At 46.5% G+C, this 26,251-nt stretch overlaps 1 protein-coding gene across 4 annotated transcripts in view; it reads right to left on the bottom strand.

Annotated features, from left to right (window-relative positions):
* Positions 1-26,251, bottom strand: part of LOC146839642 (uncharacterized) — a 766,602-nt gene that overhangs the window by 432,835 nt on the left and 307,516 nt on the right. For all 4 annotated transcript variants that reach the window (XR_014981114.1, XR_014981115.1, XR_014981116.1 and 1 more), the window contains exon 6: positions 24,917-25,018. Coding sequence is in view for 1 of the 4 variants with exons in the window: in XM_085651730.1 (XP_085507856.1) it covers positions 24,917-25,018 (102 nt within the window). In the remaining 3 variants the exon portion in view is untranslated. The remainder of the gene's footprint in view (positions 1-24,916; positions 25,019-26,251) is intronic.

Below are 26,251 nucleotides of genomic sequence, written 5' to 3'. Positions count from 1 at the left end.
GTTAATGAACTGTTTTTGCATAAATAAATAAGAAACTGTGTTGCTGTATTCAAATTGTATCTCATAATTGTATTTCTTGAGGTATGCTAATAAATTATTGAAGACCTGTGAGCAATTTATAAATTGAATGGAGAAGGCAGCAATACTTTTGTCTGTATAGGGTACCACTGCAATAAACCATTGTCTCTTTTCGGTTCAGCACATAATTATATCCCCGATATGACTGGCAGGCAGCCTACGTAGAAATGTCCTTATACACTCAGGTCATTGAAATTACATTTAACATGAATTATTATAAATAATTGAATATTTAACATTAAACAATTTTCATCAGAATTAGAGTTCACATCCTTTAACTATTTTGTATTGTAATTCAAAGTTATTTAAATATACAATAAAACTTGATAATAACTTTTAATTATTTGAATATATATTTTCCATTCCCCAACTGTAGCTTATCAGTAAAATTATCTATTTATTTTAAATACATGTATTTAAGTGACATATCTGTTAATTTTAATGAAATAATAAGATTTGATTTAACTGATACAATTAAATATTTAGCATTCGCCAAGATTTCATTTAAAATAATCTAGTGACTACTAAAATTCATAAATACTTATTATTGGAATGGGACTGCATTAATGTTAGGGATGGAAATCAGTGACAAAGCAAAGGTCGCATTGAGGAAAACATATTTTGTATAGTTTCATAGTTGCCTTCATACAGTGCTTCATATACCTGGTGAGGCACTAAATTGCAATGAAAGATAGCTAGCTAGCTGCAACATATGGGAGTGTTCAGGAGGAATAGCATTGAATTGCAGTGCAGCCAGTGTGAGAAGCATTTTGTAATATAGTGGGAAGAGGGCTGTTGGATACAACACATGCAATGCACATTAATTTGTTTTAGTGCCTTATTGAACAAACAGGGGCTACAGAGGAGCAACCCACAGCACACACTGGTTACAGGCAGCCAGAGTAGTACACTCCTTAAATTAATTTTACAGAGATTGGGTGCTCCCAAGTAATACTGTTGATAGTAGGGTAGTATTAGACATGACATCCTTGGAGTGGCTATCCCCTCAAACATTTTGCCTTCACCTCTTTCCGTTCTCTAAATTTGTTATTGTTGTCTGTAGGACTTTGTGCCCTTTACCACTGCTAACCACTTCCAAAGTGTTTATGCTCTTTCCTTTAAACCTGGTAAAATTGGCCTGCACCTAATCTGCACATTGTGGGCCTCTTTTATGGCATTTTAGCATAGGCGCTGTCTTAAACAATACAGTGCTGGTGCCTTGCTCACTAGGGACCTCTAGAAGCAGCTTGCGGTACGGCACCTAGACAAGCAGTGATGGTGCCTTGCTCACTAGGGACCTTTAGGAGCAACTTGTGGTACTGCACCTAGACATGCAGTGCTTGTGCCTTGCTCTCAAGGGACCTCTAGGAGCAGCTTGTGGTACTGCACCTAGACATGCAGTTCTGGTGCCTTGCTCTCTAGGGACCTCTAGGAGCAGCTTGTGGTACTGCACCTAGACATGCAGTGCTGGTGCCTTGCTCACTAGGGAGCTCTAGGCGCAGATTGCGATACTGCACTGAGACACACAGTGCTGGTTCCTGGCTCACTACACAACCATTTGCAATGCACTAGGTCTCGCATTGCTGAAAGTATGAGATATTGATGTTGCATTATTAATTGCAACGCCAATACCTCAAACTATCAGTAATGCGAGACCTATTGCAATGCAAATGCTTGTTTAGAATGGTGAAACAAAGTTGTGGTATGCTGTGTTTCCTGCCTATCCAGTGTGCTGCTAAGCATGAGTTTCTGTTCATTGTCCTTATCATGCTTTTATGTTCCGTTCTCCTGATTCTGATTTTTTGTGATGTTCACCCCAAGTATGTTAAGCCAAACGGGCATTTAATTGCATACATGACTGTCTCAGAGCTGCAGTCTGACGAGTGTTTGAGTTTCATCTTCATTCCAATGTGTGGGTGTGTAAATGTATTCCTGTGATGACATTGTTGCATTGGCTGCAATTGAAAGATTTTCTCATGCCTGTGTGGGTGACATCCATCGATGGCAATTGCTGCCTTAGAAGTTCTCTTAAATTCTTGGAATGAGAGTGTGCAAATAGCGGTTTTGCTGTAAACAAGTCCCCGAAGTCAGGTTCATGTGGCAATATTTCCCATCTTTGAAGTATAATGCATTTAATGGTTAGTGATTTTGTGGACATTTTATCATGCATACCTCTCTTTGTTGAGATGATTTTGGGGACTGTTGGCGTGAACTTCCCCGTACAAATTTAGAACTCTTTTCAATGTATTATCCAATGCTGCAGGGGGAGTTTCCTCTTTTTGTATATTGTGAATATAACCCCATATCACTTCTATGCTGTTGTGTGGTTCAGAAGTGATTCTTTTGACTCTGATAAACTGCGATAATGGCAAATGATTTTTGAGCGAAGGGAGGTGAAAACTGGTGTAGTGTAAGGCATTATTCATGTCTGTTGGTTTGTAAAAACATGCTTGATTGTGGCCCTTCTTCTGTGATGTTCAATTGAATATCCCAAAAATTGATGTTGTGCTGACTCATGCTGTAGGTGAACTGGATGCGTGGATTATGTTGATTCAATTATAGGATGCAGGTTACCAGTTGTTGTTTAGTTCCTTTCCAGATCATCAGAATGTTGTCAGTATAACACATGTGCTTTATGAGGTTACTGGCCCAAATGTTGTTCTCAAGGATATATGTGTATTCAAATTTAGCCCTGAATGTATTAGCATCTGAGGGGGCCAAAGGAAAACCCATGGATGTACCAGTTTTCTGGAGAAAAACCTGTCATTCCAAGTGAAGTAGCTATGAAACAGACTAAAGTGAAGAAGTTCAAGAAGAAAAAATATATAAGATGTTTATGCACAGATATGTTATCCTTGCAGTTCCCATGATGAAGGGTTAATTACCCGAAATGCATTATGAATCAATCTACAAACTCAGCTGAAACCATGAATTTGTATAATGCAATGCGATGTAACATTGTTTTTGCTCTCATGACCATGATCAACTATGCAAATGTGTTCATTCTGTAATGTTAGAAGAGTTGTGAATGAAAATCACACATACAGATAAAGTATTTAAACAAGTAAATGTCTCACTGTTTGAAACTTTTTGAAATATTTACTTTACTGGAAGGATCCCCAGAGGTCCACTGTTGTGCGCATTGTGTTGAGTGCATTGTACTTGTGCGCTCTCTTAGAATAGGTACTACACGGACACAAGCAGGCTCCATCACAAGGCCGCACACAACTGAACAATATTGATGAAACTGTTAAATACAGAGCAATACTGGTAGTCGTGGCCAAACAACAGTGCCGACAGGACGTGAGCTCCTCAACTTCCGGCCGGCCCGCCATAAAATCCTGTGTCTGATCCTTAAATCCAGACGGCTCTGCAAGCCATGAACAGCGCATCGCAATCAGCTGCCCGCGGTGCGCTGGAGGTGCCCGGAAAATGAAGGCTTTGGGAGCGGGGCCTAGCTGGCGAGGAGTAAGGGACGTGTGATGCTATTGCAGTTGAGGAAGAGTACAGCGGAGGACCGAGTTTTCCAGAATGACCTGCGGCTGGGGATGGCCTGGAATGAGCATTCTCCCGGCAGAACTGGTGGGCTTTCTCTCCCCCCTGTGTTTTGAGGTGTGGAATTATTTGGCTGGTCCGAATGGCACGTTTCCTTACAAACTGGGGGCCCTGCTGGCCAGGTGTGCCGTCATTGGAAGCTGTGCCCGAGAGGGAATGGAAGCGGGCGCTGCCCAGCTGTGACGCAAGAGTCCCAGGCGAACCAGATCTGAGCTGCAAGTGCCTGGCGGCCATAGAGGGATGCAAGCCCGGAACTGAGACGTCGAACACAAGGGCAGCCTGGACATCGTTACCAGGCCGATGGCCACTCAGGGACTCTCCCGGACCACTGCTGTGAGACGAGCAACCCCGGGGGGCTGAGCCTGGTGCTCTGGTAGCTGCGGGCGCCTTCTACTGAACGAGTGAACGCACCCCTGGAGACTCAGCCTCATCGTGCCCGGGCGCTGGTGTTTGGATTTGTGCCTGACCTTGGGAGATTTTTGTTAGCGTGTTCCTAGCTGCTTCATGGGATAACTGCTCAGGCCCGTTGCTGGCCAGCCTTCCTTCTACTGGTGGGCCTGGGGGGCGGTTGGGCATCCCTCCTTTCCTTCCCCCATGCCATGGTGCAGGGAACTTGGCGTGGTATGCAGGGTGGTGAGGTATGACCATTGCCACCTCGCCCAGTGTGAAACAGGCACAGGCGTGCCGCTGCTCCATACAAGAGGGCCGAACATACCCCCACAGAACTGTAAGTTACTGCTTGAACTGCAGGGCTCATGGTGGGTGGTAGTAAAGGGCAGGTCAAGACCCCAGCCTATCATGGGTGCACAGCACACAGAGGGATTTCTGTCTTTGCCCAGCCCCAGTAGGTGGGCAAAACGAAGCATAACCATCGAAGCGTGGTAGGTCCCTAACCTGCAACAGAACTCGTGCTGGAAATAAACTTCGTGGCCTGATCTGAAAAGGCTTGCACAGGTGAACCCAGGCACACATAAACGTGGGGGGCTGAACACTGCTCACCGCAGGGTGACCACCTATCCAACATCAATATGGACAAGAGCACTCGAGCAGGGGCATCAAACACCATTACTCAGTATATCACACTGCGCCAACCACCGTAGCGAGTCACGCATCAAACGACAGGAGCGATTGATGAGGAGGGGGGAGGAGACGCAGAGCCGACACGGGCAGAGCTGCTGGCCGCCATACAGGGATCCTGGAAGGCACAGGAGGCTCGAAGAAATACAGTTCCCATCGATGTAAATTTGTTGCGGGCAGACTTACACAAGGTAGCGGATAAAGTCGCAGTTGTGGAGTAGGACTTATCAGGTCTTAAGGGAGAGGTCTATGCCCTGAAAAAACAGGTAACACAACTATCCTCCACAACAAAAGCCCTGCAGCGCTGCCCTGAAGATGCAGAGGGCGCGCCAGGCTCAGCAACATCTGCTTACTGGGTTTCCCTGAAATAGCGGAGGGCAGGTCGGCGGAGCTGTTCCTGGAGCAGTGGATCAAAATCCAGCTGTGCCCCTCAGGCCTATTTGACATGTTCACTATTGAGAGGGCCACAGGGTTCTGGTGCCTCCGACACCCCCGGGGGCTCCCCTGTATGCGTTAATTCCAAAAAAATTGAACTATAGGCCGCCAAAGAACAACAAGACATTCAGTTCGAGAGTAGTAAGATCTCCATATACCATGCTCATACTAAACAGGTGCTGGAACAAAGGAAATCATTTCTAGGTATAAAGAGGAAATTAAGGGACTTGAACCTAAATACATGCTGTTATACCCAGCAAAACTGAAGGTCCTGGCGCAGGGCAAGGCCCACTTCTTTGAGAGTCCTGAGGAGGCCTGAGAATGGAAGGAGATTAGGGGGGATGCACTCACACAGAGAAGAGCCTCGGACCCGGATATAGAAGTGGGGCGCCAGATCGTTGCACTGGGCACAGCCCGGGGGGGGAGCTGGGGTCACTAACTGCGGGTGCTGGCCAGGACCAGAGTCAGTGTCGGGAGTGACGGAATGCTTCAAATGAGCACGGATGTCCCATCAATATCGGAGGCAGAGGGGGGCACTGTCAATTTGGAGATTGCAAACCAGACTCAATAGCCAAATGTGTCGGTGGATATGGTCCCAGAAACCCTGCTCGAATGGGAGGGGGAGACCTCAGAGGAGCAGTAAATTTGGGAACTGGAGATGGCCCCCAAACTGAACTGAAATGTTTGTGAGGTCCTGGTGTCTGTCTGCATATTATATATAGGCCGAGGTGGCCGGCTTCACTCCTGGGGCAGGGACTGGTCTGTATAAACTGGGGTGGGCTTGATAATACTGTGGCAGCATTGGTGATATGAAGATTTACTGCATTGGGGCATTGCCATCTGCTTGGGTCAAAATCTTGGGGTTGGGAGTGATGGGTCCGGATTTCGTCACTTAGGGTGGCTTGTGAGTGTTTCAGCCCCTGTTGGGCAACATAATGGGATGCGTGCGACCTGGCAAGACATTGGGGTAGGCATTTTTGATAATATGGTTGGCCAACAAATGTCCGTGGCGATGGGGAAGGGTATTATTTCTATAAGTTTTCTGGTTTGTTTCAATGGTGTGCACTCCAGTGACTTGATCATGTGTGAGCATGTCTCTGGGTTGGTGTCGGTGTTGAGTACACTTTGTGATGGGGACTGAATATAGATTTCTGACCTGGAATGTTTGGGTTTGGGCACGTGTACTAAAAGACACAGGGTATTAACTGTCCTTAAACGTCATCATAAATCAATAGCTTGATTTCAGGCAATGCATCTGGACGATAGTGGCATAGCTAGAGTAGCGAGGCCAGATCCACCATTCCTCTTACTTTACATAAGCATATAGGGGTACCATGATCTGGGTAGCACCTGGCATACCTTTTAGGCACGGCAGAATCGGTGAATCCATGGGCAGGGCACCCACCATGAAGAATGTGTGACTACAGGGGGGCTGTCCCTCGTTCTCGCCAGTTTTGGCTTATTCGTTTGTGAAACTCATACATCGAGAGCAAGTTACATAGGGGCACCCTCGCTTTGGGAACTACTGGTTTCTAGGAATACCATATCTTGGTATCTAGGGCTACATAACACCAGTGGGATCAAGAAAGGTCCTGACTAATGCCGATGCGACCTATAACTGTGGGCATGAATACGACAGAAACATGTTGACGAACTGGCAGTAAGGAGGGGTTTAGGAATTCCATACTCTTTCCTGTCACCACCATCCCTCACGTTTTTAACCCTGGCCGGAGGGTCCAGGAATACATTTTTGAGTAGTGACTCCTCTGAGCTAGTTTTAACCTTCACTGCACTTTTCTTTCAGTGATCCCATTATAATTTGGCATTAAGTATTTGTATTTCTTACATGTTTGTATTATCTTCCCCTCCCTTTTTCTCCACCCCTGGCGTTGGTCTGCACGGGGGGTGTACTGCAGCAAAGCCCGATGATGAAGCATGTCACAACCCTGTGAGTGAGGGCAGTATTTCCACACTGTGCATGTGCCACCAATGAGACCTTTTCCTTTTTACAATCTCTACTCCGCTTTGTGTGTATAAGCTTGCGTTTAGGGGGGTCGGAGTAGAGTTTTCAGCCCCTCTCTCCTTTTCTATGTGTGATAAATATGTTTTAGGCCGACAAAGTGAATCTGTTGTAAATGGTTGTTTTTTAATTTTGCGAGGTTTACTACATGGCAGGGAAATTGTCATTTTAAATATATATGCGCCAAAAACAGACGACCCTGCGGTCTTTCAAGTCATTCAGGAACTATTGTCTGACAAATTAGACATCCCATACATATGAATGGGCGATTTCAATTGCGTCCTAGATACAGCCCCCAATAGACATCATCCCAGGGCAGGAAAAAAAAACAGAATGTCCCAGATGCTTAGGAAGGTCATGCAGGATCTGGGGGCCGGCGATGCCCACCCTACACTTCCACTCTTCACATGCCATTCACATATACACGGAACACAAAGCAGGATGGACAGTTTTGCTATCGGTTGTTCCGGCTTTTCCTGAGGTGGAAGTGACCCACTTGGCGTGCTTTCTGTCCGACCATTCCCCAGTGTGTTGTTTGGTGAGGTAGGGATCAACCACACTAGGCCGGAGGCGTTGGAGATTTCCACCCGATCTGCTTGAGGATGAGGGGGGGAGAGCTGCATTGTCCAACACAGTAACAGACTATCTGTTGAAAAATTTGGGGGCTCCCACCGGGAGGGCCACTCGGTGGGAAGCTTTAAAGGCTGTGACCTGCGGGGCGAGCAGTGGGCTGGAGTGTGGGGTGTGGAGGCAGTTACTTGGTCAGCTAGAGAGAGAGAAGAAAGTGTTAACCACCACACAGGCGGGGAACCTGACTGACATGGAGGTGGGTGAGATGGAAAGGAAGCAGAGAGAAGATATTGCTGACATATATGATATGCTAGACAAGTACACCATGACGCGTTACTGCCAACGACTACATGGTGAGAGTGACAAATCGGGCCGCCTACTGGCTTGGATTCTTCGTAGGGAGCGGGATCCCCCATATGTCTCCGCTCTGCGAGCCAAGGGAGGGAACCTCGAGCACACCAGGGCTGGGATCCTTGCGGTGTTCCAGCATCACTTATAGAAGGTTTATACTGCAGACCTTATACTGCAGACCCCAGAGTTACAGCAGCCAGGTGCGTTCCCGTGGTTGGGGGGGTTGGCGCTTCTGCAGCTCTTGCCCTCTGTAGTAGAGGAACTTGATGCTAGTATCATGGCCGAAGATGTTCAGGAGGTGCTATGGACCTTTCCCGGTGCTAAGGCACCTGGGGCTGATGGGTTTCTGGTGGCCTTTCTACACGCCTTTAGTCAGGTTACCCAGCCATTGATTCAAGTGTATGAAGAGGCATTCGAGGCTAATATTAAACAAATTAACAGCCACAATTTTTAAACCTGCTTTTCGTCTGCCAAAATCAGCTTCGCCAGCCCAAGTTCGACTCAAACTGGGCCTACTGGACCATCATGGCATAGAGGCTGGCGCGTTTATAAAGTTTTGCAACAGACTGCGCCACGCCCGGGAGAGTTCCCTGGAGGCCAGAATTTGGCAGGAAATATCGAAATCTCAGACCAGCCAGAAGTATCGGCAACACCTGGATCACAGCTTACAATTACTATGAGTCAAGGAACTCTGGGAAACAAACCCCTCTCAGCTGGTGCTAAAGTTTGCCATCAAGAAGAGCGTCAGACTGTGGTCTTTTCATTCAGACAGGGCAACACTGTCAAAAAGGAAACACGCTTGGGCAGTAATTTCCAATTTTAAACCAGGCGTCGAGTCCCCCTACTTATCAAGCACATTTGCACTTTACTGGAAACAAAAGTTTTTAGCTCTGAGCATGGGTGACTGGCCATTTTTAAAGGACCTTCCTGAATGGCGCTGCTCAGGCAATACCATTGGATGCAGGATGTGCGGCTATCACTCCGAAGCAATGGAAGACATAGTTTGTGTATGCCCCGCTATGCTTATAGACAGACGGTTACCATTGCGTGAAGAATGGATCAGGCTAGGAGATCGATCGTGCCGCCAGGCCATAATAGCTGCCCTAAACCTAGACAACACCAAGCTGAATATTGGGCTCACCAAATTTTTCAACAAGGCGTCAAAACTCTTGGGAGACATTAGCTCCGCCAAATCTCCCTTACCCAAGCAGGGCGGCATTCAGTCGGCCGGCTCAACAACAGAACCCTAGACTGCCAATAACAGCTGATCTGACATTGGCTTCCCAGCTGAACATTATGTGCACACAATGCATTTGAAGGTTTTAAGCAATTTACAAGTTCTGATTTTTGTATTCAGTGGTCTTTTCTTTGAATGAATTGATTGTGTTTCCTAAGTTGAACATTACCTCCCTACAATGCTATTGAGGGTTTTTACTTAGCGGTCTTTTTTATGAATGAATCGAACATGTTTTTAAATTGTAATGGTTTTTTTAATCAAACAATAACGTTTTATTATAATGATATTAGCATTCGAGGCTGGGACATTGCCCCCTTCAATGTGCCAAGGGAAAATTGTTATGCTTCTCAAGACAGGAGGGAATGATCAGGACCCCTCCTCATACTGACCCCTGACGATGATGAATTCAAATGTAAAAATACTGTGCAAAGTTCTGGCTATTCGGTTGGCCTGCACGTGGTGCACCTGGTAAACGAGGATCAATGTGGTTTTATACCAACCCGTAATATGACATGAACATCAGGCGGCTAATGCACATTCTGCATGAAGTACAGCAAAGAAATGATGATCTAGCGCTGGTCTCCATAGATTTGGAGAAAGCCTTCGACTCAATGGATTGAGGGTATCTGTTGGAGGTCCTCAGGGGGGCTGTTTTGCCCTGCGATTCAGACGATGGGTACAGATACTGTATACAGCTCTCAGTGCGAGGGTACGGGTCTGGCAAGGCAGGTCGAACGAGTGACTCCTCAAGAGGGGGATGCGTCAGGGCTGCCTGCTCTCTCCACTTCTGTTTGCAATGGCAATAGAGTCCCTGGTGATATGGGTGCGCAGGGACTTGGGCCACTGGGGCATCAAAGTTGGCGTGACACTTACATCATATCTTTGTATGCCAATGATGCTCGGTTCTATGTCTCCTCACCACAAGAGTCAATTCAGAGGCTACTACAGCTGTTGGAAGAGTTTGGTGGGTGCTCAGGTTTGCGGCTCAACAATACAAAATCATTAATATTTCCGATGGTATGCTTGGCAGGCAGTCCCGTGGATTCTCTCCCCAGTGTGGGCTGAAGATAGGAAATGGAGCACTTCAGGTACTTGGGCATGCAGGTGGTGGTGGGTGAGGACTCACGGATATTGCAGTTCAAAGCTCATCTATTGTTAGATGCCTTAAAGGGTTTGGTGGGCTTCTGGAACACACTCCCGCACACCCTAATGGGTAGGTTGGCTATAGCCAAGATGGTGTTTTTGCCTAGCTTCCTGTGCATGTTACAGACTGCCCTGTGTCTCATTCCCAGGTGAGTGTGCCGGGCTTTGGACTCCATACTGATAGACCTGTATTTGGCAGGTTGATGCAGTAGAGTAGTGCGTGCCACATTGAATCGCACATATGAGAAGGGTGGACTTGAGGCACCTAGAATGGAGCTCTATTATTATGCCGCTCATCTACAGCAAGCTGTGAGATGGTTTGCTGAGGGGGACAACTGGGAAAAGAGGCTACTCCAGGATAGAGTGCAGGTCACGAGCTTGCTGTCCCTCCTCTTGCAGGGCATCGGCACCCCTGTTGGGTTGCCATATGTGGTCAGACAGACTGCGTGCGTTTGGCAAACATTTGCGGAGCGAATTTTGAAACAAGTCCCGTTTCATCTGGAATTGTCGGCCTGGGACATTGCACCAGTTAGGAGTGTGATGTTCAATATGTCATACCGGGTGTGGCGAGAGGGGGGTTGCCACGTGCTCGCGGATCTGTGCTCGGGTGAGAGCTTTATTACGTTCAAACAAGCTTGTGACAACTTTGAAATAGGACAGGGACAATATGCTGCCGTAGCAAATATATTTAAAGAAATATGGCCCACGTATCCAGCAATTCCACAACTCAGCCAGACACTAAACATCTTACTCACGTGCAGGGCTGGAAGACGCACCATATTACTGCTATAAAGGGCCATGAGGGAGGACTCCAGTGCTCCACCTCCCGGGGAATTTGCCACTTGGAAAGCAGACCAGGAGTTGCCACTAGAGGATAAGGACTGGAGGGCGGTGGGTACACACACACACAGATGGTCTCCTGTAATGCCTGATTCCGGTTAATTCACTACAATCACATGCACTACACATATATGACCCCGGAGAAACTACAACGCTTGGCCCCCAATAGGTCCAGCTTGTGTCCCAGGTGCCACAAGGCAGGCGCCAATTTTCTGCACTTGGCTTGGGAATGCCCCAAGGTCAGTAGCTTCTGGGCGGAGGAGGTGGAGCGGATCAGAGGCAATGTGAATAGGCGGGTGCAGTTGACACCCTCCCATTGCCTATTGGGGTTAATAAGGAATCCCAAAAAGCAAATCAAGATAGTATACAGACTCCAACAATTACTTTAGTGCTAGTGAGGCACAGAAATGCTATTGTGTGGATGGGGGCGACGGCTCCCGAGGTCTCGGCATAGATACGAGATGTGCGCAAATGGATATTAGCTGAAGAGGTGCATATGAACAGGTGCCACAACGATGAAAAATTGGATGATGATTTAAGACTTTGAAGGGAAAGCTGTCATGATTTATTGGCAAATGGCCTACAGTCAGGTTCCCAAAACACATTAGTAGTGGGAATCCAAGCAGGAACTGAAGAAGAGGAGGACAATTAAATCTTTGATACACCTGTCAAATGATTGTTGGTTGGGAGGATTAGTGGTTGGACCGATTTCCAGAACTGTACCACCATTCTTTATGACTGCATGATTCCTTTTTTGCTGGTATTGGTTGCACACCTCTATTGTGGTATTGTATAAAACTACAAATAAAGTTTCTAAAAAAAATGCATAGTAATACTGAGTGCAGGCTAAAACATTGTTTCACAGATACAAGTTTACCCCAAAATTCTGACACTGTCATACCAGAGGTTATTCAGATTCAGGGTCAAAAGTCATATGATGTCGCTTCCTGTGATGGCATTAAGGTACTTCCCAAAAAACAAAAAGTATCCCCTCTGGAACTAGGCTGGTTCCTTCGCAAACAGAGAAGAGATTGGGGGTGGTTGGTACACCAAAATGGCACCACACCCACTGCTGTGGGTAGGAAGGGAAAGAGACCCTTTTTCTTTTAATAACCTTCTCTCACTCTAGTAGTGACATGCTTCAGCATTGGGTTCACCCCAACTCCTAAAGGTCACCCACTCCAAAAGTATCCTTTATTAACGGGGTGGGAGGGAAGGTTAAAAATAGTATATGGGACTACAGGATGTTATGGTCCTATGAACCTAGAACACCAACGTGTTTCAGCCCTTACCTAGTGGCCTATTTGAGGTCCTGTGCTTTCGTCACGGTAGGTAGCGAAGAAGTCACTTCCCCCGACGACGGGAATAATGTGTGCTTGCAATTTGCATACGAAAGAATCTAAAGACAGTCGTATAATTGCTACATTTTTTGCGGGAATTACCTGAAAGAAAAACCATGGTGCTGAAGTACATGCTGTAGTATATGTTATCAATCCAATAGTAAGCGTACCGTTGTATTGAAACTCTGCAGTGCAATCCCCAAGCAATATAAGTGCCAATTGTGACAGTTTCAGGTATCAATACTAGGATGGCCCCATTTTTTGGTGGTCTTAGTGATATCAACAATATATGTATTCACCCACACAAAATATTATTTGGATTTGCAAATCAAAATGAGTGAATTGAGCGTGATTTCACACAGGTGTTCTCATTCACATGACAGCCTTCAATATAGGGCAACTCACACTTACAACAACATTCAAAATTTCACTTGTGTAAATATTAATTTAAAGTTTATACTGTACAGAATGGTCTGCTTGCCTACTATTGGCTTGATAACATATATTACAGCCTGTACTTCTGCACCATGTAATTTCTTGCAGGTAATGCCCTTAAAGGTTGCGGCAAGTACATGCCTGTCTTTAATTTCTTTTGCATGCAAATTGCAAGCAAAACGTTATTCACATCTTCGGGGGAAGTGACTTCTTTGCTACCCACCCTGACGAAAGCCCAGGACCTCAAATAGGCCGTTAGTTAATGGCTGAAACATGTTGGTGTATTAGGGTCATAGGAGCATAACATCCTGCAGTTCCATATACTTTTTTTAACCTTCCCTCTCACCCCGCTAAGAAAGGATACTTTTGGAGTGTGTGAAGAATTTTATCTTTAAAGTTATGCCCCATACACCCTATCTTCATAAGTGCTCCCTGAAATATGGTTGAGCCCACCCCGAACTTTAGGAGTTGGGGTGAACCCAAAGATGGAGCATGTCACTTCTAGTGTGAGTGAGGGTTATTAAAAGAAAAAAGGCTCTCTTTCTTTTCCCACCCACAGTAGTGGGTGCAGTGACATTTTGGTGTACCAACCACCCCCCAATCTCTTCTCTGTTTCTGCACCAGAACCAGCCTAGTTCCAGAGGGGATACTTTTTTTTCTGAGCCTTTGTCAGGGAGGACGTATCCCTTCCATCCTCTATATTGAGGACCTCTCTACCCTGCTAGGGTCCCCATCCGAGATCCTTAACTTGTGTATAAAGATTAAGGTACTTACGCCACCCCTGGTAATTTGGTGATTCGATGTCCATAGCTGATAAGTAACAGCACAGTAGTTGAAGTCCAACGTAGGACTGTGCAGGATTCTCACAAGGCAGTAGTTATTGCAGTACATGGACCAGTGCACCATTCAAGCAGCATAACAATTATAGGTCAAATCGGGCAGTGGATACATCATGCAACACAGTAATTGCGGCAGACATTGGCCCAGTGCAGATATCACTCAGTATGGCAGTTGCCGCACAAGAGGGACTGGTACAGTTTGTGACAGCAACTGCTGGAGAAGCCAGGAGAGACATTGCAGTACAGGTCACTTCTGGCTTCACTCTCTCAAAACCATCAGCTTTTACTTGTTTTCCGTCAACCAAGAAGATGCTTGGAATATTTTTCAATATAGTCTCTTCTGAGGATCAGGTGGATTCCTTTCCTCACACAGCAGCCAGACTTCCCTAGAGTGATTCTCTACTCTTCCAGCAGGCATCAGCTGATGTCTCCTCATCTTTGGGAGACTGATTATAACACTAATGCCAGTCCTGGGCACACAGCAGTCCTCCAAGTACTTTGCAGAGAACTTCCTTCCTTGTTCATGAAGCATTTGTAACTGGAACAAAGGGGCGGTTTCAGCCCCACATTTATATACATTTTCTAGACAGGAGATGTGGATCCAGTGTCTCAAACTTCAGAACCGGTTTGGGGGTAGATCAGTTTTAAGGGTCCTCATGGATGTGCTAGTTATAATTAGAGGTATGTGAAATTATGTCTGTGAGACATTTCCCTCAGCTACATGGGCTTTGCAAAATACACTATGCCGCTGTCAATCTTGATGTTTTGTACTTAAAATAAAACATGTATCCAGGAGGGCTCCAGGAGGCTGGATATATCCCCTTGAATGTCCCCCTCTGTCACTTGGTGTGCATAGCGAGGAGCTCGGGATCTTGGCTCCGTGCTCTAGACCTCCATGTCTCAAAGTGCACAGGAGGACGGGGAGGGCTCCTCTGCTCGGTAGGGTAAGAAGTGCTGACTGGGCCCTGAGTCAGAGCTCTAATTGGCTCTGGGGTAGAAGCCCCCATCCTAGGTTCCACTAACTGGCCTGCTTGCACTGGCAACTAGAGGGCTCTCCTGCTTGGCTGGAATAAGAAGCTCTAACCGGGTCAGGGTTTCAGTGACCTCTGCTGTGGAAGTCCCCATTCTGAGTTGGCTTCTCTGGGCAACAATGTCACAAAGTCCAGGGATGTGGTTCTTCAGGCCCTGTGAGGACTCTGCTACTTGGCTGTGTTGAGAAGATCTGACCGGGCCCTGGGACAGTGTTCAGGTTGGCATGAGGGTGACAGCTTTTGTCCCTGGGCTCCATTCCCTGAACTGCTCTGTCCCAAAGTGCCCAGATGAGTCTTGCTGGCACCAGAATGGCTCCCTTCCTTGATTGGGTAAAATTTCTATGACCAGGCAGTAGGTCAGAGATCTGACAAACCCTGGGCTATATTCTCCAAGTCATTGTCACACTTAGAGCCCAGGATGGGGTTCCACAGGTCCAGGGAGTATTCTCTTGCTTAGTTAGGATTAGAAGCTCTGACCAGCCCCAGGCCAGAGCTCCGGTTGGCATGGGGGTGGAAGCACCCTAACATGGACTCCCTTCCCTTGACCTCTTTGTTGCAAAGTGCCTAGGACAGGATCCGACAGGCACTGGGAGGACACCTCAACTTGGTAGGGTTAGGAAGCTTTAACCAGACCCTGGCTCCAAGCTCCCTCTGGCACACGGAAAAGACCCCGTCCCTGCGTTCCGTTCTCCCTCCTGCCGTGTCTCTAAGTGCATAAGACGGTGTCCCACTGACCTCAGTAGGATTGCCCTGTTAGGCTGGGATAGGAGGTTTTGGCCAGTTCTTAGGTCAGAGCATCAGCTGGCCTTGGGGGTGGAAGCCACCTTCTGTGGGCTCTCTTCTCTAGACTAGCGTGGCTATTAGAGCACAGGAAGGGGTCTCATAGGGCCTTGGAGGACTCCTCTGCTTAGCCAGGTAAAAATAACTCTCAGGTCTCAGGCCACAGCTCCAGCTGGTCCAGTGGTTTGAATCCCCAGCCCACTCTTGTTGCAGAGTACCCAGGAGGGGGCTACACAGGTCCAAGTAGGGTTCCCTGCACTGCTGTGGTAAAAAGGAGCATCTGTGCACAGGGTCAGAGCTCTGCGAGTCCCTTACCACAGACCTCTGCCTGAGCCCCAGCTTGGGGTCCAGGAACCTGTTCCGGGAAGCCCCTGGCGCCTTCAAGGATGAGCTGAATCTGATTCATGCTGTGACCAGATGGCTATCCTTCAAGCCCTCTCTTTTAGTGTGACATCTGGTCGCACATGAGGTAGTAGACTGGACCTTTAGATGGGGCGCCGGGAAGAATTTGCTATTTACAAATAGACTGAAGTCTTGGACAGGTATCTGTTGGATCATTCTCTGCAGCTTGTGATGCTGATAGTGGCACAACATTGGCCTCAAATAAAACGTTGGTGTCTGTAAACGGAGATATTGACAGATAGGGTATTCATAAAATAAGTCTGAGCTTATACCACCTCATTCTTTGGAGAGAACCCGGGCTCTGTGAGTATCAAAATGCTAGAGTGGGAAGCATACAAGGTGGCCCTTCAGGGGAAACGACTGCCTGAAGTGACAGACAAATTGAGAGGGATCTCACTGACCTGGAGAGCAAGTTGACGCACCAGGATAAACAAAGCAGCCAGGCATCCCGCTCTGCAGGAGTTGGCTGCTCTAAACAGACTGGAAAATTAATCTGCACTTAGTATAGACAACAACTGTTTCAGGAGGACGATAAATCCCAGAAGCTATTAGCATGGCTTCTGCAGAGAGATAGAACCCATACACATAAGAGTAATTGGAATGCTACCTTGCTGAGATGGCTCTGCCTCATCTCACAGAGGAGCAGTGACAGGCTTTGGAGATGCCATTGGAACTGGAGGAACTTTAAGGAGCTCTGGCTGACATGCCCTGGGCTAAAACTCCTGGACCAGATGGGCTCCCAATGGAGTTCTCTATCACCTACTGCCGGACTGGATCCTGGAAAAGTTAATGCAGGTATTTCTGAAAGAGAAAGAGAGACAGGAACCCAAACACCCTCTATAAGGAACGTAGTAATGTTCCTTATCCCCAAGGAGTGCAGAGACCCATGTGAGCTCGCCTCCTATCAACCGCTGTCGATGCTGAACACAGATTTGAAGTTACTACGTAAGCTCCTGGCACACAGATTCCTCCAAGTGGTGGGAGCCCTTAGTACTTCCTGACCAAGTAGGCTTTATCCCTGGCAGAAGTACGATGAACAAAACCAGGCGCTTGAACCATGTGTTGCACGAGCTGGAGTCTCCCAATGAGGCCTGTGCACTCGCAATCTTGGACTTGGAATGTGAGTTTGACACCATAGGCTGCCATTATATGTGGGAGGTCCTCCAGCAAATGGGGTTTGGACTGCGATTTATGAGGTGGTTGAAACTTCTCCACAGGAACCCGATGGTAAGAGGGCGTAAGAAAGGGTTGGTTTCTGAATCCTGTAGGCTAAGAAGGGACACCAGACAGGGGTGCCCCATCTCACTGCTGCGTTTTGCGCTCACAGTGGAAAGGAGACAATTGTAGGGAAGAAAAACATTTAAGATGGAAGAGTAAAAAATATACACCTGCCAGCAGAAGGTCCTAGAAGACAAACTAAAATAGTATTAATGCACTAATGCTAGTGAGAGAGGAAGTGTACCCCACATGGTACTATCGGGCAAGGGAACAGAGATTTAAAAGACAAGTACTGGGCAACCATGCTTTTGCTTTCGACTGTAACTGATGAGAACCTTGGTATATTTGGACTCAGACTAGGTGCTGGACAGCACCAAAAAAGACCAGCAGATGTCCATCCACCCTATTCATAGTGTATACATGGCTGGACACTCTAACAATGGTGGATGAGACATTTGGGAGTTATCTCACATCCACCTAACTATAAATAAACCCGTAGGTGCTTTGGAAGTGAGAAATACTGTGGACTAATTATTGCAAGTTATACGTTTAGTACAGATGGTGTAATTTCACAGAAGAGAGATATAATTGGTTCTCTATTCCACAAAAGAATGCAGATACTGTAGCAAGGTAGATGTTGTTTGCAAATAGGACATTGAATGGTAGTTACTTTAGTTTATCATGTAGTGTACAATGATGCAATCTAGATGAATAACTCCACAACATAAAAATGAAATGATAGGCAGTGCTGGGCTGCCATTCCACACTGGACACTGTGTCACATTTGGCAGTTGTCCAGTGAGATATTACCAAGAAGTCTTTACATAGATACTGCCCTAGGAGTTATGATGTTTGTAAATATGTATGTTCTATTTTAAGAGGTGTTGTATTTTAATCTAGGTATATTTTGAATGAATAGCTAACCAACAAATACTGTGATGAAAGCTGTTATACTGCTGTATGTCCAGGGAGATGTGGCTAGAGCTGCTGACTTTGGAACTTGGGAAATTCAAATCCTGGCCTCAGCGCTTGACTCAATAGTGTGGGATTCTAGGCATATCACTTAATGTTCAACAACAGTTCAACAGGGCTGTAACCAACCCCCTTTTGAGGCACCTCCCTGTATGCAAATAAAAGGCAGGGCATGAGTATGTCCCATCTTGGCCTAAGCTTTTCTGGGAGTCCTTTAATCATGCCCTTTAAGGTTTTGTTGAACCTTTCAACTAAACCATTGCATTGTGGGTGATAAGGTGTGGTGAACTTGTAGTTCATTCTACACTCCTTCCACATAGCAGTCAAGTAACTAGACATGAAGTTTGCACCCCTGTCAGATACTAACTCCTTAGGAAAGCCTAATCTTGCGAATACACTCAGGAGAGCTTTTGCCACCACAGATGCTGTAGTGGTCCTTAGGGGAATTGCTTATGGGTACCTGGTGGCAAGATCCACAACCACCAGTATAAACCTGTGCCCAGATGCTGTTTGAGGATCCATGGGACCAACAATGTCAATCCCAACCCTCTCAAAGGGAACCCACAATACATGTAGTGGTATCAGGGGGGCCTTTGTTGTTCCACCTGCCTTGCCACTGGCTTGGCAGGTCACACAGGAGTGACATAACTCCTTAGTATTTTCAAACATGGGGGGCCAGTGAAAGTGAGGGACAATTCTGTCCCAAGTCTTGTTCTGGCCCAGGTGTCCTGCTCGGGGAATATCATGGGCAATAGGAAGCCCCTAAACATCTAAGGTATAACCATCCTCCTGGATGCACCAGCCATGGGGTCTCTACTCTTTGAGTAAAGGAGTCCATCATCTTAATAAACTTTATGGGTGCCACTAGCATTTCCAGCAGCCTCATCAGCAGCTTGCATTCTGAGGGGTTAAAGAGAGGTCCAGGTTTTCTGCTCCTGGCTCAGATCAGACCTGGAAGGGCCCCCCGTCCCCAAGAACTCAACCAGGTCAGGTTCAAGCTTAAAACTCCTCAGGGAGAGTTCCTTCTTCAGGCTCAAGATCATCTCCCTGATGAGACTGATCTGCATTCTGAGTCAGGTGGGAAGGCACTGCCTTAACCCTACTGCTCCTCCTCTTGGGAGGCACCTGGTCCATTATTCCAGAATCCAGGGTCTGTTCAGTTTTAGACATTTTGTCCTGTGACCTAGTCACAGCAAAGACATGAGCAGGGATCCCTAACACTTCTGCATGTGTCCTGAGCTCCTCTTAGATCATTGCCAAGCAAGCACTGTGCTGGTAGGTCTGCACTTACCACAATCTTCTTAAGGCCAGTTACCCCTCCCCAGGAGAAGTTAACAACTGCCAGAGAATGGTCTGTTCTGACATTGCTAGCATTGGTCACTTGGTACATTTCACCAAGTATAATCTGCCCAGGATCCACAAGATCTTTTGTCACCATTGTGACACTTGCTCCTGTGTCCCTGAATGCCCAAGCCTCTGCTCCATTTATTAAAGGCTGTTGTCTGTATTTGCCCAGATTACTGGGACTCACAAAGGGGAACATATCCATGCCCCCATCACAGACAAGAACAGCCTGAGTTGGAACTCTGACTAGGCAAGAGTCCAGCTCAGAACCCAGGGTCAACCCTACTACACCCTTATTCTGCACATTGCCACCACATATTGTAGCTATACTAGGGGGAACAGTTGCCTTAGGGGGAATGGTGGCTGGAGTAGATTCCTTGGACTTGGTGCAATCGCTGGTCCATTGAGTTTTCTGTTTACAAATTTTGCACCAAGGTTTCTTTTGGCCTTTTCCCTTGTTAGACTGTCAATCCCCACCTGAAGACGATTTTTGGGGGCCTTGTGAAGACTTCTGGTCTTTACCCTTCTCCCCACCCTTATCGGAGTTTTTAGGATCTTGCTTCTTGGGTTCACCACCTTGGTTCTGTACCTTCTGCCTCACCCTGATTCTGACCCACTTGTCTGCCTTCTTTACCAATTCTTGGGGAGAGGTCAGATCTGAGTCTACCAGGTACTGGTGCAATTATTAAGGATCTGCTCCCTCATAATCAAATTGTACAATCCTTGATAGTCATGCACTTTACTGACAAGTAACCAACCTTCCAGAGCCTTAGTAGCACCATCTACAAAGTCTAACTAGTCCTGAGTCTGTGCCTTTTGGGTATCCCTGAACTTTAACCTGTATTGCTCAGTGGTTAGGCCAAACCCATCAATTAAAGCACTCTTCAGACTGTTGTAATCATCTGACTCCTCTTCTCTAACAGTGAGGAGTTTATCTCTGCCTTTGTCTGCAAAGGAGACATGAGAGGTGACATTAGAATGTTGATAATGTAAGGTTCTATTGTTCAGGAGAGCGGATGACTGGAATAAACTGAGTTCTTCTTACCTCGTCTCTGATGATCCTATCTTCATTACAACAGAGACCCATACGATTGCTGCCCACTGCTCCTGGGGGACCCGTTGTATTTTACAGGCCCTTTCCAGTGCAGTTATTCATTTGTGGATGTCATCCCCACTCTGGTAGGGAGGGACAATCTTATTCAGGTTTTTATGGTCATGAGACCTCTCTCTATCTTGAGAGATGTTGCTGCCACCATGGGACTCTAGTCCCAACTTTTGTTCTAGCTCTGTTGAGCTCTAGGACCTCCTTATCTAGGGCTACCTGCTTCCTTCTGATTTCAAGCTGAGCTTCCTCATACTTAAGCAGTCTCTCCCTTCTCTCCTGAGAGGTTTCCCTCATATGAGAGGAGATTGAGGTCCCTTCAGATGAGTTAGACTGGATAGACTCCACTGAGGGAGATCTTGACCTTCTTGGCCCACCACCAACTCTCCCAGGAGGGACAAAGAGGGGTCCATTATGGTCCTCTCCATTACTGTCTACGGGAGCTGGATTTTTCAGGTCTTGATCATTGTCATCTGCCTGGCCAGCCTCAGAAGTAAGGTCAGTGGGAATTACACCCCTAGGGCCTTTCTCAGTTGCTGTCCCACCCGCTCTGCCTAACCCACCAGATCCTAAAGATCTGCTAAGGTCATCCAGCTTGAGTACCGCTATAAGATACTGGGAATCTTGAAACCCATTGGCTTCTGGCAAAGACCTACTGGTTCCTGGCCTTGAAAACATTACTAGTGTGGCGTGGTGCATTACACTACCTACTCTAGTGTGACCTACTAAACTCTCTTGAGTTGTAGAAAGGTTGTGCTTTCCCTTAACACACAACTCTAAGTTTAGTAGAACTTACTGTATTCAAAAGCTTATATTATATGTACCTAAGGTACCTTTAGTGGTTTTCAGTTAGTTACTCAATTGAGATTACCTGGTAAATCAATAGCAAGCTGGAATCCCATCCGCTGCACACCAATGTGAGAAGTTGGCCTGATATATGCTGTCCACTAGGTATAGTGGGCACCTTGTTTCAGTCCATACAACCCCTTATTGGTTATAGGTTAAGGACAAACTTTATTCAAAGCTATCCTAGTGGTAGCTATGGAGAGCAGCCTCCAGGCTAAGTCTTGAAGGAATGTAAAGCAGCTTGTTTTACCAGTCTATAGTCTCTTGAGGCACTACATGAAAGATATCCACACCAGGTATATATATAAAATATATGTATTTATTACTAAACACACCCTCCTAGTCTCTTTATGAGACTAGAGGTCAAAACACATAAGTTACACTTCAATAATCACAGTAAAATAGCACAAATACATGTCAGGCCCTAGGGGCGAGCCAAACCATATACTAAAATAGTGGTATATGAACCACCATTTAACTAGACACAAGGCCTAGAGCCTGTAGAATCGCTGTGACCCCAAGGAACCACCCAAGGTAGTGAGACAGGGGACCCACGGGGGCCGTGTGCAGTGTGTGAACACAGCCGCGAGCTCCCGTTAGCTTCTATGGGGAAAAGTCGCGGTTAGATTTTTAAAGATTAGGGACACTTAGAAATGAGTCAGGAACAAACCCTTTTGGACTTAGGAAGTTCTAGAGATAACACCCACGGGAGCACTGGAGTACTCTTGTTACCTCACCCAGGGAAGCTGGGTGTATAGGTGTCTATTTGTGTCGGGTTGCGTTGCCGATTTCAATGGGAGCTGGTGAAGAAGTGCTGCTGCCGTGAAGATGCAAAGTGTCCGAAGAGATCCAAGCCTGGATTGAATATGAGAAGAATCTGAAAGCAGAGTGGACAGAGTCTGGGTCACTAGCCAGTGACCAGGAAGGCGATGAGCAGATGCCCACCGATGTCGGGTGATTTCAGGTGAAAGAGGTGAAGCTTGACTCTTCAGCCACGAGGCCCAGGAGGCATCGAGGACAACAAGGAGCTGGATTCAAACTGTTCCACAAAGGATGTCGAGTGCTGCAGTGTCGGTGCCCGGATTGGACACAACAAGCCTTGGCAACAGCAACCCACACAGAAACAAGAAAGATGCTTCTGTGCAGACCAGCAAGGTCTGTGGGACTCACCACTTGGTTGGGAGTCAGGGCACGTCTGGAGCAACCAGGGAAGCCCAAGGAAATGCAAAGTTACCCCCTCAGGGACCCATCAGTCAACGGACCAGGGATCGCAAAGGGACCTTGAGATGAAACACAAAATGGCGGCCCACGGGTCACTCGGAATGACCAGGCCAACATTCTTTGGTGGATTCAGTGCTCGAGGTAGGGGCTTTAAGTCATCCTAAGCACAACTTCAAGAGACGTCAGGAAGTTAATGCACTTGCAGAAATGCACGGTGACCAGGAGTTCCAGATCCACACTACTCACAAGGGCTGTGGGTCTCAGCTTTGCTGGGGACTCGGGTCGCCCTCTGTGATGTCTGGAAATCCTCTTCCTGGGCTGCAAATACTTTGGAGTTTGGCGGGAGCTTCGATGATGCAGACAGGCAAATTGCTTCTTTGGTGCCTGCCAAGCAGGGGAGTCACTCCTTGACCCCAAGGGCGATTTCTTCAGTCCTATGATCTCGAGCAGAGCATCGAAGGACCAGGATTCAGCTTCAGAGTTTCGTCCAGGGTAATCTAAAGTCCTAAGGACTGGGGTCCTATACTTACACTAAGGTAGGGGGTTGGACATACTCTGGGGATCCACCTATGGGAGGGTTTGGAAAGAGGGGTGGCTACACCCATTTCCTTTGTCCAGTTGCGCGCCAGAGCAGGGGCTGGAAGCCCCTGAACCGGTTTGAGCTGGACTATGCACAGGGACACTAAATGTGCCCCCAGTGCAGGACTTCAAGGTACTCAGAGAGTGCTCCCACCCAGCCCCAATACACATAATCCTGTCTGGGAGGTGGTTACACCTCTTTGTGACAGAAAACCTATTGTCCAGGCCTCCCCTGCCGGAGTTTCGGTCAAAAGCAGGAGGCCAGACCCGTGTCTGTGGCTGCAGCATCCATTTTGTGATGCCAGGTCTCTATTAAGTTTCTACCGGGTATACCAGTGCTGTCATGTCTCTCCCTCTAGAAGGGTGGGATCATACTCCCACACCAGTTACTGGTGTGGGAGTATGATTCCAAGGTGTTTGACAACAAACACGACATGTTTCTGTGCAGCCAGTCCAAAGTTAGCATTTACCGTTTGGTTATAATGCACTTGAGAGTATATGGTCAGGCTTCACTACAAACAGCATCAGAGAAGGGTCTCCAAACGCTGCAGAGGGGCTCTGCTCATGCAGGGGCACCCTCTCACATAAGAACCAAGCACTCTGCCTTCAGGATTGATAAGGCCTACCATAGGAGTGACTTATAGGTTTATATGTGTGTATAAATATAGTGATATAGGTAACCTATATCACAGAAAGGGGTGCATGAACCAGGCTGCAGTAGCACCAGGCTGCAGTAGCAGAACTGTGGTGTCATTTTGTGTGGCTTTCCATGGGTGGCATAATACATGTTTCAGCCCCTGGTAGGCCTCTGGTGTACCTATGCCCTGGGTACATAGTATACCATATACTAGGGACTTATAAGGCCACCTCAGATCCAATCTGAACTGTACCTAAAGTACATGGAATCATTTGAGAGAGGAAGCAGCTAAGCTGGGGCCCTGAATAGCAGGGTCCCAGCCAGACTAAAATTGACAAACCGTGAAACACCAGCAAAAAGTGGGGGTAAACATGTGAAGCAGATCCTACTCTTCTACACAATCTTTATGAATAACTACAAAATATAAAAATGAAATGATAGGAAGTGATGGTTACCTAGTGACATAGCACTAAGAAGTGTTTACATAGATACTACCATAAGAAGTATAGTGTTTGTAATTATGTATGTTCTATTTTAGAATGTGTTGTATTTTAATCTAGAAATACTTTTAATAAATAGCTGCCCAACAAATACTGTGATGAAATCTGACATACTGTGTGTCCAGGGAGATGTGGCTAGAGCTGCTGACTATGGAATCAGGTCTTGACTCAACATTGTGTGATTCTGAGCAAAACACTTGATCTCCCTGCACCTAAAAATGTACAATGCCATGTGTGCATTTGTGTAACTACTCACTTGTTGTACACAATCGTCTCACATTCGCAAAGTAATGTCCTTTCTAGGTTAGTGCTATATAAATACCAATGGGCATGTATGGTCAATAATGAACCCATTCTTCCTTACCTTTCTGATCGCAGTTTGTTCCTGTGTATCCTGAGTAACAATCACATTTGCCAGATGAACAAGAGCCATGCATGCAACTGGTCGATGAGCAGTAAGAGGCGTCTGCAGTCGAAGAGAAAAAGCATTGAAAGGTGCAAAATTACTGAGATGTTCACTATCAAAAATGGATAAACAGAGACACAGCTTAGAAGTTGTAGTCTTGTCTCAAGTCTGTTAATCTTAGAAACCTGGTATCAAGTGGTTGTAATAGAAAATTCCATGTTATAGCATTGCACTGTTGGTGACGTGGTAGGATCTAGTAGCACTAGCTTAAGCTCTTTCTCTCCCTTCCTGTATATTCCTGCTAGTCTTAGTTTAAGTTTACTCAGAAATTTACCGCACTCTTTTGGAATCAAAGTCTGCTTCGATAACTAGTAATATACTTTACCTGCACAACCCATGTCAGCACATCTATCCCATGACAACAGCCCTGTATGAGAGGTAATTGATGTAAAATACATTAAAGGGAGGACAATCCAGAACAAACCTTTTTTTTTTTTTAAAACTAACAACTCGGCAGGTATATAAAATTTAAAGGATTAGATTTTCAATAATTTTGGGCTGGGTTAGCACCGCAAATGAGACACTAACCAGTGTGGAATGTTTTTGTGAAAATCTACTTTCCAGCGCAAAATTTGTTTGCGCTAAAAAGGACCCTAAAAGTAGTGCAAAGCAGCAGGACAAATGTTTTAATTTCTCCGTGCTTTTGCACTGTGCAGCACACATACAAAGTCGCAAAAGCTTTGAAATGTGTCTAGGCATGCTATTTTGCACAGGAAGACTGCCCTTCCTTTAGAAAACCTATGCAGAAGTCACAAACGCACTTTAGTGCTATGACGACTAAGGTGTGTGTGTGGCGCTCTGCAGCTGAAATCAGCGCCACCGCTAGGGAAAGGGGAGTGAGAACTATGACTCTGAAGCTATGGCGCTCTCCTGCTCTCTCACTGTCACTCAGCGCAGCCTCTCTCGGGGCTGCACTGCGTTGCGCGCTTTTAAAAAAAATCTGCCCCAAAGGCTGCTAAAAAGTTTAAAACACATATCCTTTATCTTAATTTGAATATGATTGAGAAAGAGCACTGTAAACATGGAGTCATCTCTATTTTTACTGCAACATCATGAGGATATCAAAGACTGTTAGTAGTGGCATTAATGGTACCCAAATCATTACCTAATACCCATATTCCAAGACTGTTCGTGTCGGACCCTATTCGGAGAGCCATAGTCCAGATCGGGCCTTTAGGGCCTCAACAATTATGGTTGAGGTTGTTTACAAACTGGGTAATGTACAATCCCTTC

The sequence above is a fragment of the Triturus cristatus genome, chromosome 4_1, assembly GCF_964204655.1.
Source record: "Triturus cristatus chromosome 4_1, aTriCri1.1, whole genome shotgun sequence".
NCBI classification, from domain to species: Eukaryota; Metazoa; Chordata; class Amphibia; order Caudata; family Salamandridae; genus Triturus; species Triturus cristatus.
Note: the sequence above shows the minus strand (reverse complement) of the source record. Positions and strands in the feature narration are given on the sequence as shown.